The sequence below is a fragment of the Megachile rotundata genome, chromosome 12, assembly GCF_050947335.1.
Source record: "Megachile rotundata isolate GNS110a chromosome 12, iyMegRotu1, whole genome shotgun sequence".
Lineage (NCBI taxonomy): Eukaryota > Metazoa > Arthropoda > Insecta > Hymenoptera > Megachilidae > Megachile > Megachile rotundata.
Window position 1 is genome coordinate 16,247,760 of NC_134994.1, and position 16,749 is coordinate 16,264,508.

The window sequence follows — 16,749 nt, forward strand, 5'->3', positions numbered from 1 at the left end:
GACGCGAGATCATCGGTACGAGCAAAGTTTCCTTCGACGCCGTTCGGCTCGAATCGAAATTTCGAAGTTTCGAGGTCCGAGGCTTCGAGAGAATCTCGGCTCGTCCGTTTTTTCGTTTCATTTACGCGAACAACATGCACCCACTGCACCGTTGCACCACTGCACCACTGCACCACTGCACCTGGCACGGATCTGTTGCAACCGAGTCTACGCACACTGCATTCATTACGATTATTATTCACTACGACCACTACTTATCATTAATATCGTTAATTTTCGTAACTCCAATGATGGTGATGATGACGTAACGTAACAATAATAATTATTATAACAACGACGACTTCGGTGATAACGAAGGTGGTACCGGGAAAAGGAATCGATACGCGTCCGAATCGAAACGAGCGTGTCACGCGAAGTGTCCTAGTTTCTGTCGATGTACGTTTCCTCTTTTGTCTAGTCATGATCGTAAAACGTATCGCTACGCGGGATGTCGCTTACAAATGTACGTACGAGAAAAGTGAAATCGTTTGCGTGTAAAGTTTCGAGTTCCCTTTGGCATGGTGCGCGACTCGTATATTACGTTTTGGCAAGCATTGTCCCGAAAAGACAGCCGTCGACGTTAACGAATGCCTAGACAAGCGGCAAACATTTACGGCACGTGAATCGTGGCTACTCGCGAAAATGCGACACGCCCGTGCACGTACGCGCTCGTACGTCTTATCTGCATACATATGTACGTAGGTACGCGTGTATATCGTTTAACTCGTAGCAAGAATGCGTTTCGCGCGGTCCAAACACTTGTTATCCTCTGCCAACGATCGGGTAAAACTATCAATTTGCCGGACGCGAAGGACGCGTCTGACTTATGATAATGTACGTTTAATACTTCACCGACGATTAATCGACTCTGATCGTGATTCAATGGACACCTCGTCGTTTTCGTTATTTGTGCACGCTACGATTCGTTCGGAACGGTTCGAATTTTCACGAATCGTCCACGGTTTCGAATCTTCTCGTCCTCTTTTCGCTCTTGCTTGTTCTTCTTCTTCGTCTTCGGGAAACGTAACGACACGTACGGAGCCAGAGGAAATCAGGATCGAGAAGTTTCGTAACGACGTACACCCGGAATATACGGAATATGCGAGAAATTCGATCGATGTCGCGTTCTCCCTGAACAAACGGATGGAAGACGAAACGAATTTTATTCGTTTGCGAAATTAATACTCTAACGTGCATCGTAAACCATTATACAACACTGCGTTTGTCGTATCGTCGGTACAGCGTCCTCGGAACAGTCTTACCACCCTTGTGATCGTCTTTTCCCACTTTGTTCCTCTACTTTCCCTTCCCATCATCTATTCGCTCGTTTTCTTTCGTCTTTTTTTCAACTTTTTTCGATCGCGGCAAAAGAAAATTCATCGTCGAATTTGCGATTGCTCGGAGATCGCTTTTCTCGAGGGATAACCACGCGTAACGAAACGACGTCACACGGAAAATTCTTACCCCGATGTCTGCGATTGTTCACAGTTGGGAAGGTTACGTCCCGGCGAGGTGTTGGACCCTAAGGTGAGATTTGTGTTCGCTATAACACAAAGCTTACCTGCCCGAGTACCATCACCTGCGAAATGTTTCTCTATATGTTACTTAATTTCTCAACCGCTCTCTATTTTCCCCCACTACATTTTACATACTTTTTTCTAAACTGGTTTTTTTCGTTTTTTGCCAACGGCCTCTTCCCTTTGTCCCCCTACTCACGAAGGTATACAGCTGCGTATACGAAAACTCGATTTAACGCCTTGTCTACCGTACTGTGCACGAATCTTCTTAGGGTCGACGTATCGACTCTTTAACTATCGACTACTTGGAAACGATAAAAGTTAGTCGAACGTAACGAAGCGTTCGGTAGACAAGACGTTAAACGCTCAACGACTAAAACTAGCAGAACGAAACGAACTTTACCCAAAAACGCAGGAAGCGCAGAATCTGACGCCTGATCATCACGGACCGCCGATAATGCTCGTTTCATCGCGACATTGTCCAAACATAATTCATTTTTTTTAGCAAAATTTTTTGAAGCTGTCGCCACTGCTGTTGATTCCCTCGCCTATCACTGCGAGCCAATTCTGCGCGTGCGAGAGAGTACAATGACAATCGAACTCGACCCACTCCACCCTCGATAAAATTTGCACTTTTCTTTTTTTACGATGTTTCTCCGCCTTTTTTTTTATTCTCGTCTCTTTTTTTCCATTTTCACGCACAGAGTAAGTCCGGTCGTCCTGGCGAACTGCAAGGGAAAGAGGTTAGAGGAAATTATTATTTGTCGTTCGTGTATGTTATGAGCGCGCGTTATCTCAACGTTCTATTTGGTTTTTTCATTATTTTTTTTTTTAATGCGTGTCGCAAAAAGCTCCGAAATGTTCGCAATGCGTCTGTACATAGTTTGCAAGAAGCGTTCTCGTCGAGTCTAGCGGTGTTTTTCGATTAGCGATCGCGTATTCGTCTAGTCTCGTCTATGGACGTACACTTTTCGTCGATTAATCGAGACACGAGTAATATACGAGGCAATCGAAAGAACCCGCGCGGCTAACGCATAACAGATTTGCTTGATTCGAGCGGATACTCGTATGTGCGTATCGAGAAAGTAGAAATTAGATATGGTGGTAAGAGATTTTATTTATCGTACGATTAAAACCGTAGTCGAATTGCTTGTAATCGTAGAAGATTTAGATCTGTCTTTTTTTTCTATTGTGAATATGTTTCTGTACGTTCCAGTAGTATAATACAAAGATGCGCGGTATCAGGCGGGCCGCGGTAGCGCGATACCGTTTACGTCGCGCATCTTTCAATCGTTTTCGAATAAATATCGATGCGCTACCGTGGCACGTTCGAGGCCCGATATATGTGTAAATTATATGTGTGTTTCTTTTTTTTTCTAGAAAACTCGTATACGTATAATAACGATTATTGTTCGTCATACAGGGTGTCGCGCATAAAATGTCGTAAAGACGGCAAACGCGAACGAAAAAGTTGAAACGAAATTCCGCGTATTAACGCAACTTTTTTTTAATCGTTTTCGTGCCCCTTGCCATTAGAACAAGTTTCACGAATAATACGACACACCCTGTATACGTTTGCAAAGTGATTAATCGACGGAATAACCACGAGTACAACGTTTATTCGTTTTCGTTACGATCAATTTTCCTATACGTTTTATTTTTCTCTTCGGATCGCCGTGTTCTTTTTTGTAAATAATCTCCACGTAAACGAACGCGATACTTAACGAATGCGTTAGCCAAAGTTGTGTCGGTAATAATTTCGATTCGTCCATATACACCTTTCTCCCTTTCCTTTCTTCTCCAGAATTAGTCTAGAAATTGTCGATTATGTCTTTGTCTCTCTCTCTCTCTCTCTATCTATGTTTCCACTTTACTTTTAAATACTACCTTCGTCTATTAACAGAACCTTTTAAATCACAATTGTTGTATCTAACCGCGACAACGTGACGATAATCGTCACGGAAATTCTACTCACGTATCGAACCGATATCCATCGGTCGGATGAGCGACGCAAATAAAAGATTCGCGACAAACCGAAGCGCGAAAGCTTTTCTTACTTAACGAACGCTCACGATCTCGATGGTATCGCTTATTTTTTATTTGCTCGCGCGCCAAGTTTATCACGTTAATCCAATTATGTTAAACGCATCGATCAGTGATCGGAAAATTTCCTCGCATCGTTCGTTGTGGATCGAAAGATCTTTATCCGAGAGTTTATTTTCGAGAAAAAAAGAAGAATAGCAATGACGCGAGTATCATCGATCGATGCGAAGCGCAATCGATTGTAATAGCAAACATCCAAGCCTCGAGAGTTTTCGCGTGTACTTACTTCCGTTCTTTCTCAGCGAAGTTGTTCCCTCGTGCCACGACACGAATCGTGTTAATACTCACATCTCTCAGCGTTAGGTTTAATCTTGTGACTGATCAACCGATGAAAGTTCTCACGCAAAAGTCGAATTCTGTCGAATTCGACGTCGACGATGTAAACGGTCCTTTCCACGTAACTCGATCACCTCTGTGTATATGTACCCGATCTATCCATCTCCTGTGCCTGCGCGTCGCGTCGATTTTACCAGCCTGACTTCGTTCTCGATCTTTGGCATCGTCCTTCTCTGCTGTTCGCAAAGGTAAACGTAGACGACGAATCGCGTATTCAGGTTGGTCGAAAATCTGCGCACCCAGTTATAATTTCCACTCCGTTACGCGACTCGAGGGTTCCACATAGACTCTGCTGCGGAGAACAAATATTCGGCCGATCGGATACATCGTGGATCAAAAGAAAAGCAAATATCGACGCGAGAGAACCCTCGACGTAGCTAGCGAGTACCCGACACTTGTCCTAATAAGAATCCAAAAGATGGTCAGAAGCATTCTTCTGACCCGTTTGTACCCTCCCGCTAATGGAGGCCTGCCAAGAGACACTTGGTACCAGCTGGCCTCGTTTCTAATCGCTTCGATTTGTTTAACATCGTGACTAACGGTTAGACATTTAACGCTTTTCTTCTAACGACGTGGATTAACCGTGTGACTAACGCGGCAATTATTTGATCGCACCGGCACGCTGCACGAAAAAACTACGTTCGAAACGACGGGTCTTGATTTTCGTCTTCGCGTTTCCGTTTCGCATTTTCTACTCGAACGCGAAACCAAAGAAAAACCTGTAAGTAAATGCCGGTAAGTCGACGGAAAATCATGGCCTCCGATCGTTTCCGCTTCCTTTCGAACGCTTTATTGGACGCTTAACCAGATAGTAAAATGATAAAAAAATATGCTGAAAAGTTGTAACGGAACGGTTGACGATAACGACTATCGATTGATACAGCGTCGTCGTCCGAGCACGGACGTTAGAAGACCCAGCGTGGCGGACCTCGAGAATAAGATCAACCAGCCGAGCACACCCCTTCGAGATGTCGGACCAGCGGGACCACCTCAGATCGTCGATGTCCAGGAATCTTATTCCGCCGTCGAAGGTACCGTATCGATCGGCTTCTTAGCGTAATTTTCTCGATCTCGTCTGGTCTCGCGTAAAACGAACATTTCACGTAGACTCGACGGCGTATCTTACGGTGGGAGTGGAAGGTACACCGGCACCGACTTTCAAGTTTTACAAGGGAATCACCGAGATCATCGAAGGTGGCCGATTCAAGTTCCTTACGGACACGGAGACCAATACGATCACCCTCTGCATGAGGAAGACGAAGCCCAACGACGAGGGTACTTACAAGATCGTCGTGAGCAACATCCATGGCGAAGATTCTGCCGAGATGCAGCTCTACGTTTCCGGTACTTACTCCTTCTACTCGTTACCTATTCCCTATTTTCGTGTTTGCAAATCGATCGATAAATCGATGTTTCCCGATACGTCGTTTCAGACGCCAGTGGTATGGACTTCCGTGCTATGCTGAGAAAGAGGAAGTACCAGAAATGGGCGAGAGAGGAGCAAGAACAAGAAAAGGTGGATCTGAAGGAGGTGGAGAAACCGATGCCGGCATTGAAGAAAGTGGAAAAGGTGCGTACTCGAATTCGATCCGCGCGATCCAATCGTTTTTACCAAATTATTTTCGCGTAAAATCTTCAACTTTCTTCTTTCGTCTCTATACTATTTCGAAAGAGCCTGTCCGCATATTATACGCGCACGTACCGGTACATTTTCGAGCATGTCGATTCGTTGGAAATTTTCTTGCAGTTTAATCGTGTTCTCGGACACTTGCGATAATCGCATAACAGCTCGATATGCTATGGCGCGTATCATCATTTATTTGGCGTAAAAGAATGTTGCTTGTCGTTTAATCACGAACCGATTCGCGTAACCGATCTTAACGAACGAAAATCTTACGCGAAACAATTCGAAACGAAGTAATCGATAAGTTTTTTAATAAGTGGAGATGTACCGTCGAGGCGTTCGTTCGAAACGCGAATGAACCCAGACGGCGATTTACCAGAAGAGATTCGTCGTTCGAGTGTCGATTTTTGCTATAGAGCACGTTTTCTCCTGGTTTTTTCTCTTCTGTACGTTTGTCTTCGTAGTCGCTGCGCGACAGCGAGATGCACGGAAGAAGCTGGTATCAAGACGGGGAGGAAATAGTGATCTTGACAGAGGGTGAGGAGGTCCTTCGAATTTCTCTAGACAAGAAGGGTGAAACTAACTGGAGCTGGCTCAAGGTTTTCAGCTATCATCCCCCCGTAGATAATTCCTGCTCAGACTTTGACGACACTTGTCTCGGACGTACTAACCTCCCCTTTCTGTTCTCTGCAATTTCGGCCAATTTTCGATTCGATTCGATCGTGGCGGATCCTTTCTCTTTTCGTCGTCGCTCACCGCTCCACTTTCCTCGTACAGTGTCCAAATACGAACCGCCACAGGACAATCGTAGGAAGCGCGAACGGAAATAGAACAGCGGTTGTTTCGTCGAAGAGCGAAAAGGCAAAATTGCAGAAAACGGATACTCTGATTAATCCACATTACACGCATCGCGATATCGATGTATCGTTCGGGGACAAAGGATATACGGCAGACCGTACCGTTCGCGCGAACACTTCGAAATTCGTTGACGAGACAAATTTACGCAAGAGCACACGTAAAGTATAACGTTGACCGTAGTACACACACTTTAGTTTAGAGCTAATGCTGCGCTTAATATCGTACATGGATGCACTCGATCGTATCGTTCGCGTTCGCATTCACATTCACGTTCACGCACTATAGTTCACGATCATTAACCGAATGTTCTTCATTAACCAAATATTAACGAACATTTTTCATTGAACGCGTTTCTCGTCGTTACGATAAGAGAATGTAAAAACAAAAAAGAAAAGTTGTACAAGTTTAACAGTGCATGAGTAGAAATCAATGTTGTCGAATAAAAGAGTAACGTTCGATTTGTAAAATTAACGCGTGACACGCATTAAGAGCTCGGCTATGAGTCAACAACGATTGTATGTAACCCGCACTGATTGCCAGCAGCAAGCATTATCTCTAAATGTTCAATGTTGTAACACGGATGACCCTGACGCGAATTCGATCGCGTTTTCGTGTAATATTAGCTCGACAAGAGATCGGAAATTTTCAAATTTCGTCGATATCGTTCGCGATGAAAGAAACTCGCGTAAAAAAAAAATGAATCGAAGGGTAAAGGGTGAAAAGATGTCGCGACGGGGTCATCCAAATCTCCAGACGAGCTATCGTATAAGAGTGGCATTAACGTGGACGTGTGTGTGTGCCGGGCATGCAGGACGTCTTCGACATTCAGCGCAGGCCAAGTTTGCAGGAGCTAATCGCCGACTGGCCGATACTAGCAACAAGGGTCAAAGAGAAGGTTCGCGATATCTCTTAAGCAACTTTTCCTTCATTCCACGCGCTCGATTTCGCTTGAATCCCTCGGGATCGCGGTGCTTATTCCGCGGAAAAGCCGAACTTTCCTACTTTCAACGCGTTCTTCGATTTTATACGACACTCGATAAAGTGCGTTCGGCGTCGCGCTCCGCGTCCCCGAAGGATTGAAAGCTTCGAACGAGAGAGTACAACGCCTACATTTCCGCCCTGCAAGGCTTTAACGTATACAAACACCGTACAATCGATAAAATCGTTCGCGTCGATTCGACGAGACGATGTCTTCAACTCGATCCACCCGATCGATCGACGATTACAACAAACGACAAAAAATTATCACCTTCGCGACGCAGACGATCGCGAGAATTTCTTTCACGATTTTTAGCTTTGCTTCCGGTTGCTGTGTCAACGATGAAACTCTCGCGATCTTTCGAAAAGAACTCAAACCTGCTTTGGCCTGCGCTTACGATTTTTCTTCTTCCCTTCTCTCACTCTCTCTCTCTCTCTCTCTCTCTCTCTCTCTCTCTCTCTCTCTCTCTGACTCTCTCTTTTTCTTTCTCGCCCCCACTTTTTTTGTTTTTCGAGATACTCGGCTTCCTTAAAAACTCTTCGTATAAAATAGCGACCAATTAGCACCTTACCGACCGATAGCCTATTCGCGTTCGTCGAGTGAACGAACAACGCTTTTCGTACGTTCCTCGGTCGCGACGATCATCCTACCAGATTTGTAAGACGATAGCGCTTACAGGTATGATCCTTGAACGATAGGTAAGGTGTTAATACGACTAATACTCAGCTTGACGTATACGAAAAATCGCGTTACGAAAAATTCGTTCGTGTTCGTTAAAACGTACATGATATTCTCGTACACGTAACAATATTTGTGTTCCCTGTGCTTTAATTTGCTTGCCATCAGCCTCGTACACAACGAAGAAACTATATGTAGCCTAGTGAAAATCAGATCTGTGACCGTAGACGAATTTTGTTGTTTTATAGAATAGTGGATCTCGTAGACCCTCTCTCGCCGAATTAATTCCCGACTGGCCGACCCTGCACCATTTCACGAAGACGGAGGTTGGATCGTATTCTTCGACGCCTTAAGATACGATTTTATCATCGTTCTATCATCAATGACCCGTGATAATCGGCGTCTTCATCTATATTTCTCTTTTTTACACCTCTGTCTCTTTTTCTCGCTGTTTTTCACGGGAATGCGAGCATCATATTTCTCTATTCTCTATTTCGCTCTCTGTATGCACCGTTTCTTCGCTAAATTACTCGTTTCGTAAAACTTTTTTTCCTCTGCCCTTTCGTCTCTGTTATTCTCGCTTCTAATCTCTCATACTACTCTGACTTCCTTTCTCGAGTCTGTACCCGTTATACGGTCTATTTTCAAAGCTTCATATTTTCTCTCTCGCACTTTCTTCGTATCGACCTTACAGCGAATTTTTTTACGATGAAATTTTTCTTTTTTCTTAGATACGTACACGTATTACGGTGTGTTTTTTAATGGGATTTCACAGGCGTTCCAGTGCCTCGTCTCCAAGCCTCGAACGTCTTCGTCGACGGAGTTTTTTATATTTTTCTTGTTTTCTATTTTTTTTTGCAGAATTTTGTGCAACACTTTTTACCCTCGCAAGACGAGACACGCCGTCTATCGATTATTGTACAATATTTTAGCGGAGTCGATTTTTCATACGCCTTCGACAAGTCTTTTTGAATCTTCTTCTTCCTTGTATGCCTAGCAACGTTGCCATTGTGGACGGTGTTATTGGATGTGATGGCGAATCGATCGCGAGAAATGCTCGACTAATTGATGCTTCCTGTTTACAGAAACCGGAAAGCTTCCTTAAACCACTGGTGGATCAATATGCCAAGGAAGGCAAAGACAAGAAGGTCGTTTTCGAAGCGAACTTCTCGAAACCGAACTGTAAACCGAAATGGTTCTTCCGGAAAGACGTAAGTTCTACTCGCCGAAACCGTACGTTATCATTTTTCTCGCACCTTACCGCGATTTCTCCGGTACTCCGTTTAGGAACTGTTCCCTTCGTCCAAGTACAAGTTCAAGAACGAGGAGGATTGCTACCAGCTGATCATCCTGAATCCCAAGGTCGAAGATACCGGCAAATACACCATCGAAATTTCTGGGGTTTCGAGCACAGGCTTCCTCAACGTCGAAGGTTAGATATTCTTTCGCGTACGTACGTTATGATTTGTGATAAAAGGCTAACCGAACGTTCCGATTTCACAGAGCCGGATCCAACTTACACGTTTACCAAACCGCTCGCGAAAAAGACGAGCGGCTATACCAAGCACGAAGTTTACATGGAATGTACCGTCAGCTCGAACCTTGCACAGGTTACGTGGTACAAAGGAAAGACTAAACTCGAGGTAATCGCCTACGATCGTTTATCGTAATTATTCGGTCGCGTTCGCTGTCCAGCTGTTTAGACCGTTCGCTCGATTAAACGTTTATTCTGTTCAGGACGGCGATATGTACAGCATATCTAAGGATATGTCTGGCGTCTGCCGGTTGACCATAAAGAGCGCTACCCTCGAAGACAGCGGAGAATACATTTGTAAGATTAACAAACAAACTGACAAGACTGAAACGGTCCTAACCGTTGTTGGTACGTTTTATCCGAAACAATAAGAAGCCTTCCGAGCAAGATTACAGAAATATTCGCGATCCTAAAATACTCTCGTTTACGTTTACAGAATATCCGTACAAGTTCGTCAAGGTGTTGAAGCATCAACAACTCGTAGAGAAGGAAACGTTGACCTTGATCTGCGAGTTGGACGACGCCGCTGGCGAAGTGAAATGGTTCAAAGGTGACCAAGAGATCGTTGCTGACAAGAGGTAATAACGCTCGATAAATTGTCGCCGTATAACTTACGAGACAATATCCTTGAATCCAACGTTATTTTTCTGCAGGGTACAAATCAAGGAAGAAGGCAGAAAGAGAAAACTTATCATCAAAGACACAAAAGTTACCGATGCTGGCCTCTATTCGTGCGTGAGCAACGCCGATAAAACGGAAGCTGAAATTGTTATAAACTGTGAGTCGATTATACCTGTAGACACGCTAAGATATTTCCATTTCGGAACTTTAACCGCTAAGAGAATGCAATTTTTTAGACGCGAACCGTTTCAACAAGAAACTGAAGGATACGGTAGCCGTGGAAAGGGAAAAATTGGTGCTCGATGTGGAACTCCAAGATCAAACAGCTCCAGCCGTGTTCCTGTTCAACGGTAATCCGATCGAACCGAACGAGAGAGTCGAGATCAAGAATTTAGGTGGTGGCAAGCATCAACTGATCTTCAACAGGCTGGAAATGACGGACGACGGTGAAATCACTTGCGAGAGCGGACAATTAAAGAGCAGCTGTAAACTGACGGTTAAAAAGGGCGAAAGCAAACCCATCGTCGAAGTTCCTGACAAGGTCGAAGGTCCTTGCAGCGCGCCGCTCGTCTTCGTTGTGCCTTTCAAGAGTAAGCTTAACTTTTTGCAACTTTTCTCCTTTTCGAAATATTTCGAAAACTTCTTGAAAAACGAACCCGTATCGCAACCCGATGTTGTCCATTCCAGTCGAAGGAACGAAACAGAGCCAGGTAGAAGCTAAGTTGATGAAAGACGGTAAACCGCTACCGTTGAAGGAAGTAGAGGTGGTCGTGGGCGAAGACAAGATCACTTTCAAGATCAAGAAACCATCTCACGATCAATCTGGTATTTACCAAGTGAAGATCGGCAATAACCAGGGTGAAGAGGTGAAGGACGTGAACATCAATATGCAAGGTGAATATTTGATAAAATAGTTTGTCGAACAATAATCTTGTCGAGATTGTCGTTTCCTAAACGTTTTCGCACACTTTGCGTAGATGTACCATCGCCGCCCACCGACGTGGACGTTAACGAGATCTTCCAAAATTCCTGCGTGGTTTCTTTCAAGCCCTCGAAAGACGACGGTGGATCCCCTATCACGAAATACGTGATCGAACGTCTCGATCTCAGTTTGAAGGCGCAATGGGACAGCGTCGGCGAAGTGATGCCAGGCGAAAAGTGCGTCTACAAAGTTCAAGATCTCGTCGCGAAGAAGGAATACAAGTTCCGTATCAGGGCAGTAAACAAACTGGGTTCCAGCGAACCTGCGATGTTCGCGAAACCGGTGCTCGCGAAAGATCCTTGGGGTAGGTGAAACGCTAGTAGTATATCAAAATTCAATATAACAAAAGTACATTATTCTGTCTGTTTTTTTTTTTTTTTTTTTTTTTTTATAGACGAACCAGGTAAACCCACGAACGTGGACGTTACCGATTGGGACAAGGATCACGCGGACTTGAAGTGGACGAAACCAGAGAATGATGGCGGAGCGCCTATCACCGGTTACATAATCGAATACAAAGAGAAGTTTGGCAAAGAATGGGTAAAGGGCAAAGAAATCGAAGGAAACGTGACCGAGGGAACCATCGACGGTCTAAAAGAGGGCACCCAATACGAATTCAGGATAAGAGCCGTGAACAAAGCCGGCCCTGGCGAGCCTTCGGACGCTACGAAACCGATAATAGCCAAATGCCGATTCGTCAAACCGTACATCGTTGGCGACGGTCTCACGAATCTGATCGTGAAGAAAGGACAAGTAATCAAATACGACATCAAGTATGCCGGAGAACCAGAACCGGAGGTGCAATGGTTCCTCGGGACAAAAGAACTCGTTCAAGACTCTGCCGAAAGAATCACGATCGACAAATACGAGAGGAACACCGTGCTCACCGTTCGAAAGACGACTCGACCAGATTCGGGCAAATACAAACTGGTTCTGTCGAACAGTTCTGGAACCTGCGAGAGCATCGCGGACGTCGTTGTTCTCGGTACGTCGCTTTTCTCGTTCTCCGTAAAAAATTATTGCCTTCGTTCGAGGCTGCGACTAGTCGAATAAATCTCTTTTCTTTTCTTTTCTTTTCTAGATAAACCTTCGCCACCGAAAGGTCCATTGAAAGTGGAGGAAGTGCGCGCCGATCACGTAAAGGTGAAATGGCAGAAACCCGAAGATAACGGTGGCACCGACATCACCGGTTACGTTCTAGAGAAGATGGACATGGATACCGGACGATGGATCCCCGCCGGAGAAGTGGGACCCAACGAAGATAGTTTCACATTCAGCGGACTAACTCCTAAGAAGAAGTACAAATTCCGCGTAAAAGCCGTGAATAAAGAGGGCGAATCCGAACCGCTCGAAGTGGATGAATCGATCCTTGCTAAAAATCCTTACGGTAAATGATCTTACTTTCGACGAACGACGCGCGAAAACTTGCATTATTTAAACCTCGTTACTTTCTCTCTGTTAGACGAGCCTGGTAAACCTGGTAAACCGGATATCTTCGATTACGACAATGTCAGTGTATCGTTGAAATGGGAGAAACCTCAGAGCGACGGTGGTAGACCGATCACTCATTACACTGTCGAGATGAAGGATAAGTTCGCGGTCGACTGGGTCGAAGTGGCGAAAACTACCGATGCCACTCCCGAAGCAAAAGTCGAAGGTCTCAAAGAAAAGATGGTTTATCAGTTCCGTGTCCGTGCCCACAACAAAGCAGGCCCTGGTGAGCCTAGCGAACCTACGGACAATCATCTATGCAAGCACAGAAATCGTGAGTATCTTGTCCATCGTTTGCTCCGAACACGGTTGTTCGGCGCTTTACTCGATCGTTTCTAACGTTTCAGTGAGACCGAGAATCGACAGAACCACCTTCAAATCCGTAATCATTAAGGCCGGTCGTACGCACAAATGGTCGGTGGACATCACCGGAGAACCACCACCGGAAGTAAAATGGATCTGGAGAGATAACATTCCGTTAACGACTACCGATCGTATCAAGATCGATAATGTCGACTATCACACGGACTTTACGATCGTGAATGCGATGCGCAAAGACACCGGAAAGTACACTCTCGTCGTCGAAAACGTTAACGGCAAAGACGAAGAGACCGTGGAACTTACGGTACTCGGTAAGTTTAACGAATCCTTCGAAATCCGACAGTTACGTTCGCGAAACTTACATTGATCGTTTAACCAGGAAAACCAAGCGCGCCGAAAGGTCCTTTGGAAGTAACCGACGTTACCGCCACTTCGGCCAAAGTCAAGTGGGAGAAACCGGAAGACGACGGTGGTGTACCTATCAAAGAGTACGAGATCGAGAAGTTGGACACGAAAACCGGCAAATGGGTCAGAGTGGGAAAAATTCCAGGAAACTCGCCGCTTACCGAATTCGAGGTAACCGGATTGAACCCTGGTAGCGAGTACAAATTCCGCGTTACCGCTGTCAACGATGAAGGTGATTCGGAACCCCTCGAAAGCGAACGCGGAATCATCGCGAAGAATCCATACGGTAGGTCAACGAGACCGTACAAGTCGTAAATTAAACGTAAGTTACCCCGATCGAGCGAAGTTATCGTTGTTTTACAGACGAACCGCACAAACCTGGAACACCGGAGATCACCGATTACGATAACGAGTCCGTAAGCTTGAAATGGACCGCTCCGGACTTCGATGGCGGAGCACCGATCGAAAAGTACATCATCGAGAAGAAAGATCGCTATAAACCAGACTGGGAGAAAGCTATGGAGGTACCAGGAAATCAACTGGAAGCCAAAGTAGCCGATCTGAAAGAACGCGGAGAATATCAGTTTAGGATTATCGCCGTGAACAAAGCAGGACCTTCTCCGCCATCCGATGCCTCCAAGATGCAAATTTGCAAGCACAAAGCGCGTAAGCATTCGTTTCCGTTATCGACACTTTCCTGTTTCTTCTTTATCTACAATTTGGTCCTTACGATTTTTCAGTGAAACCGAGAATCGATCGTACAAACTTGAAACCTATTACCGTACGGGCCGGAAAAATGATCAAGTACGACGTAGATGTTCGCGGTGAACCACCACCGGAGATCACTTGGTATCATGTCGATAAGGCGGTGACAACCGGTGAAAACATCGAAATCGTCAATGTCGAATACAACACGAAGCTCACTATTACCGACTGTGTGCGCAAAAATACCGGTGTATGGAAGATAAAAGCGGTAAACCCTCATGGCGAGGATGAGGCTGAAGTCGAAGTTATCGTACTTTGTAAGTTAATCGATATTAACTGTTGGACACGATCGTTGTTTACAACGCGATTTATCGTACACGTATGTTAACAGCGGCACCTGGAAAGCCAAAGGGGCCTCTGAAAGTGTCCGATGTCACGAAAAATGGATGTAAGGTGAAATGGGAAAAACCGGAAGACGACGGTGGAAAACCGGTGACCGGTTATCTAGTCGAGAAACTGGACAAAGCGACCGGAAGATGGGTTCCGGTTGGACGTACTTCCGACACCGAAATGGACATTAAAGGTCTCCAGGAAGGCCACGAATACGAGTTCAGGGTGAAAGCTATCAACGACGAAGGCGAATCCGAACCCTTGGTCACCGAAGGCACGACTGTCGCAAAGAATCCTTACGGTACGCATCCTAGATTCGATGCAAAAATATGTTGAATATCCGCTGTATTATTATGAATTATCTCCTCAGACGTGTCCAGCAAGCCTGGTGTACCAGAGTTCGAGGACTGGGACGTGGATCGCGTCGATTTGAAGTGGGAACCGCCGAAAAATACCGGAGGTGTACCAATTACTGGTTACATTATCGAGATGAAAGAGAAACCATCCTCGAATTGGCAAGAAGCTGTCGTGACCGATTCGCCGCAGCCAAAAGGACGCGTTACCGGATTGAAGAAAGGATCTGTTTATCAGTTCCGTGTACGTGCCGTAAATAAAGCTGGATCATCCGAACCCAGCGATCCAACGAAACCACACGTTGCAAAGGCGCGATACCGTAAGTTCGAGTCGAAGAATTTACACGTTAAAACTAATAAATCATTTCGACGAGTTCGACTCCTCGAACCTTACATGTTTCTCTCCGTTTTCCAGTGAAACCACGCATCAACCGTGACAAACTGCAAACGATTAAAGTCAGAGCAGGTCAAATGGTGAAATTGGAAGTGGACATCGAGGGTGAACCACCACCAACCGTTACCTGGAACTTTGCTGGTGCTGTTTTGCAGACTGGTGCCAACGTCAAAATCGACAACGAAGATTACCTGACGAAGATTCATCTGACTCAGACTAGTCGTAAACATAGCGGCAAATACACGATCAAAGCCGTCAACGATTCTGGACAAGACGAAGCCGACGTAGAAATTATCATCCTCGATAAACCTGGAAAACCCGAGGGTCCTCTGGAAGTGACGGACGTTCACAAGGAGGGATGCAAACTGAAGTGGAGCAAACCGAAAGACGACGGTGGTTTACCTTTGTCCAGTTACGTGATCGAAAAAATGGACGTGACCACGGGTCGCTGGGTACCAGCTGGAATCGTGGATCCCGATAAAACGGAGCACACGATTACCGGTTTGGAGCCGGGCAAGAAATACGAATTCCGCGTGAAAGCTGTAAACGAAGAAGGAGAGTCGGAACCGTTGCAAACGGATACTGCCATCGTAGCTAAAAATCCATACGGTAAGACAGTTGTTTCGAACATTTATCCTAACTGTTATAGTAGCTTTGAAAGTGCACGTTGCGTGTCATATTTTCAGACGTTCCAGCCGCGCCTGGTCTTCCGGAGATCATCGATTGGGCCGAGAACATGGTCAAACTTAAATGGGAACCACCGATACGTGACGGTGGTGCTCCCATTACCGGTTACATTATCGAGATGAAAGATAGATTCGGTACCACTTTCGTAAAAGCTGCCGAAATCGATGGTCCGGTTTGTACCGGAACCGTAACCAGATTAGAAGAAGGAAATCAATATCAATTCAGGGTTCGAGCGGTAAACAAAGCCGGCCCGGGTGAGCCATCCGAGGCTACCAATCCTCACACCGCGAAAGCTCGTTGGCGTAAGTGATTTTAACAATTCTTATTCGAATTGTTCGAAAAACTTCTTAGACATAAGAGAGTAACGTTTTCGTTTTCACAGTGAAACCGTTCATCGACCGTACCAATTTGCAACCGATAACCGTCAAAGTTGGCCTCACCGTTACCCTGGACGTGAACATTATCGGAGAACCTCCTCCAAAAGTAACCTGGTACTTCCAAGATAAAGAATTATCATCCGACGATACAATACGAATCGACAACATCGATTACAACACTAAATTCTTCATTTTGAAAACTAAACGTACTCAAACTGGAAAGTACACGATCAAGGCGAAGAACGAAGTAGGGGAGGACTCGGCGGATGTTGAAATAACGGTTATCGGTAAACCGAGCAAACCGAAGGTACGTCATGACACGAGCACTTACAATTTCGACTCTTATTTATCGATC

At 45.3% G+C, this 16,749-nt stretch overlaps 1 protein-coding gene across 6 annotated transcripts in view; it reads left to right on the forward strand.

Moving 5' to 3' along the window:
• bent (projectin protein bent) overlaps positions 1-16,749 on the forward strand; it is a 61,965-nt gene that overhangs the window by 24,291 nt on the left and 20,925 nt on the right. For 4 of the 6 annotated variants that reach the window (XM_076538296.1, XM_076538292.1, XM_076538293.1 and 1 more), the window contains 24 exons: positions 4,879-5,026; positions 5,103-5,339; positions 5,429-5,565; positions 9,220-9,345; positions 9,422-9,566; positions 9,638-9,777; positions 9,872-10,016; positions 10,105-10,246; positions 10,322-10,446; positions 10,526-10,879; positions 10,977-11,183; positions 11,267-11,575; positions 11,666-12,256; positions 12,353-12,658; positions 12,734-13,036; positions 13,110-13,394; positions 13,463-13,774; positions 13,852-14,154; positions 14,229-14,510; positions 14,585-14,884; positions 14,954-15,256; positions 15,352-15,939; positions 16,017-16,319; positions 16,400-16,701. In XM_076538296.1, the coding sequence (XP_076394411.1) occupies positions 4,879-5,026; positions 5,103-5,339; positions 5,429-5,565; positions 9,220-9,345; positions 9,422-9,566; positions 9,638-9,777; positions 9,872-10,016; positions 10,105-10,246; positions 10,322-10,446; positions 10,526-10,879; positions 10,977-11,183; positions 11,267-11,575; positions 11,666-12,256; positions 12,353-12,658; positions 12,734-13,036; positions 13,110-13,394; positions 13,463-13,774; positions 13,852-14,154; positions 14,229-14,510; positions 14,585-14,884; positions 14,954-15,256; positions 15,352-15,939; positions 16,017-16,319; positions 16,400-16,701 (6,393 nt within the window). Of the gene's footprint in view, positions 1-1,527; positions 1,567-4,878; positions 5,027-5,102; positions 5,340-5,428; positions 5,566-9,219; positions 9,346-9,421; positions 9,567-9,637; positions 9,778-9,871; positions 10,017-10,104; positions 10,247-10,321; positions 10,447-10,525; positions 10,880-10,976; positions 11,184-11,266; positions 11,576-11,665; positions 12,257-12,352; positions 12,659-12,733; positions 13,037-13,109; positions 13,395-13,462; positions 13,775-13,851; positions 14,155-14,228; positions 14,511-14,584; positions 14,885-14,953; positions 15,257-15,351; positions 15,940-16,016; positions 16,320-16,399; positions 16,702-16,749 lie in introns of all 6 variants that reach the window. The other 2 variants (XM_076538291.1, XM_076538295.1) reach the window with 1 other exon arrangement.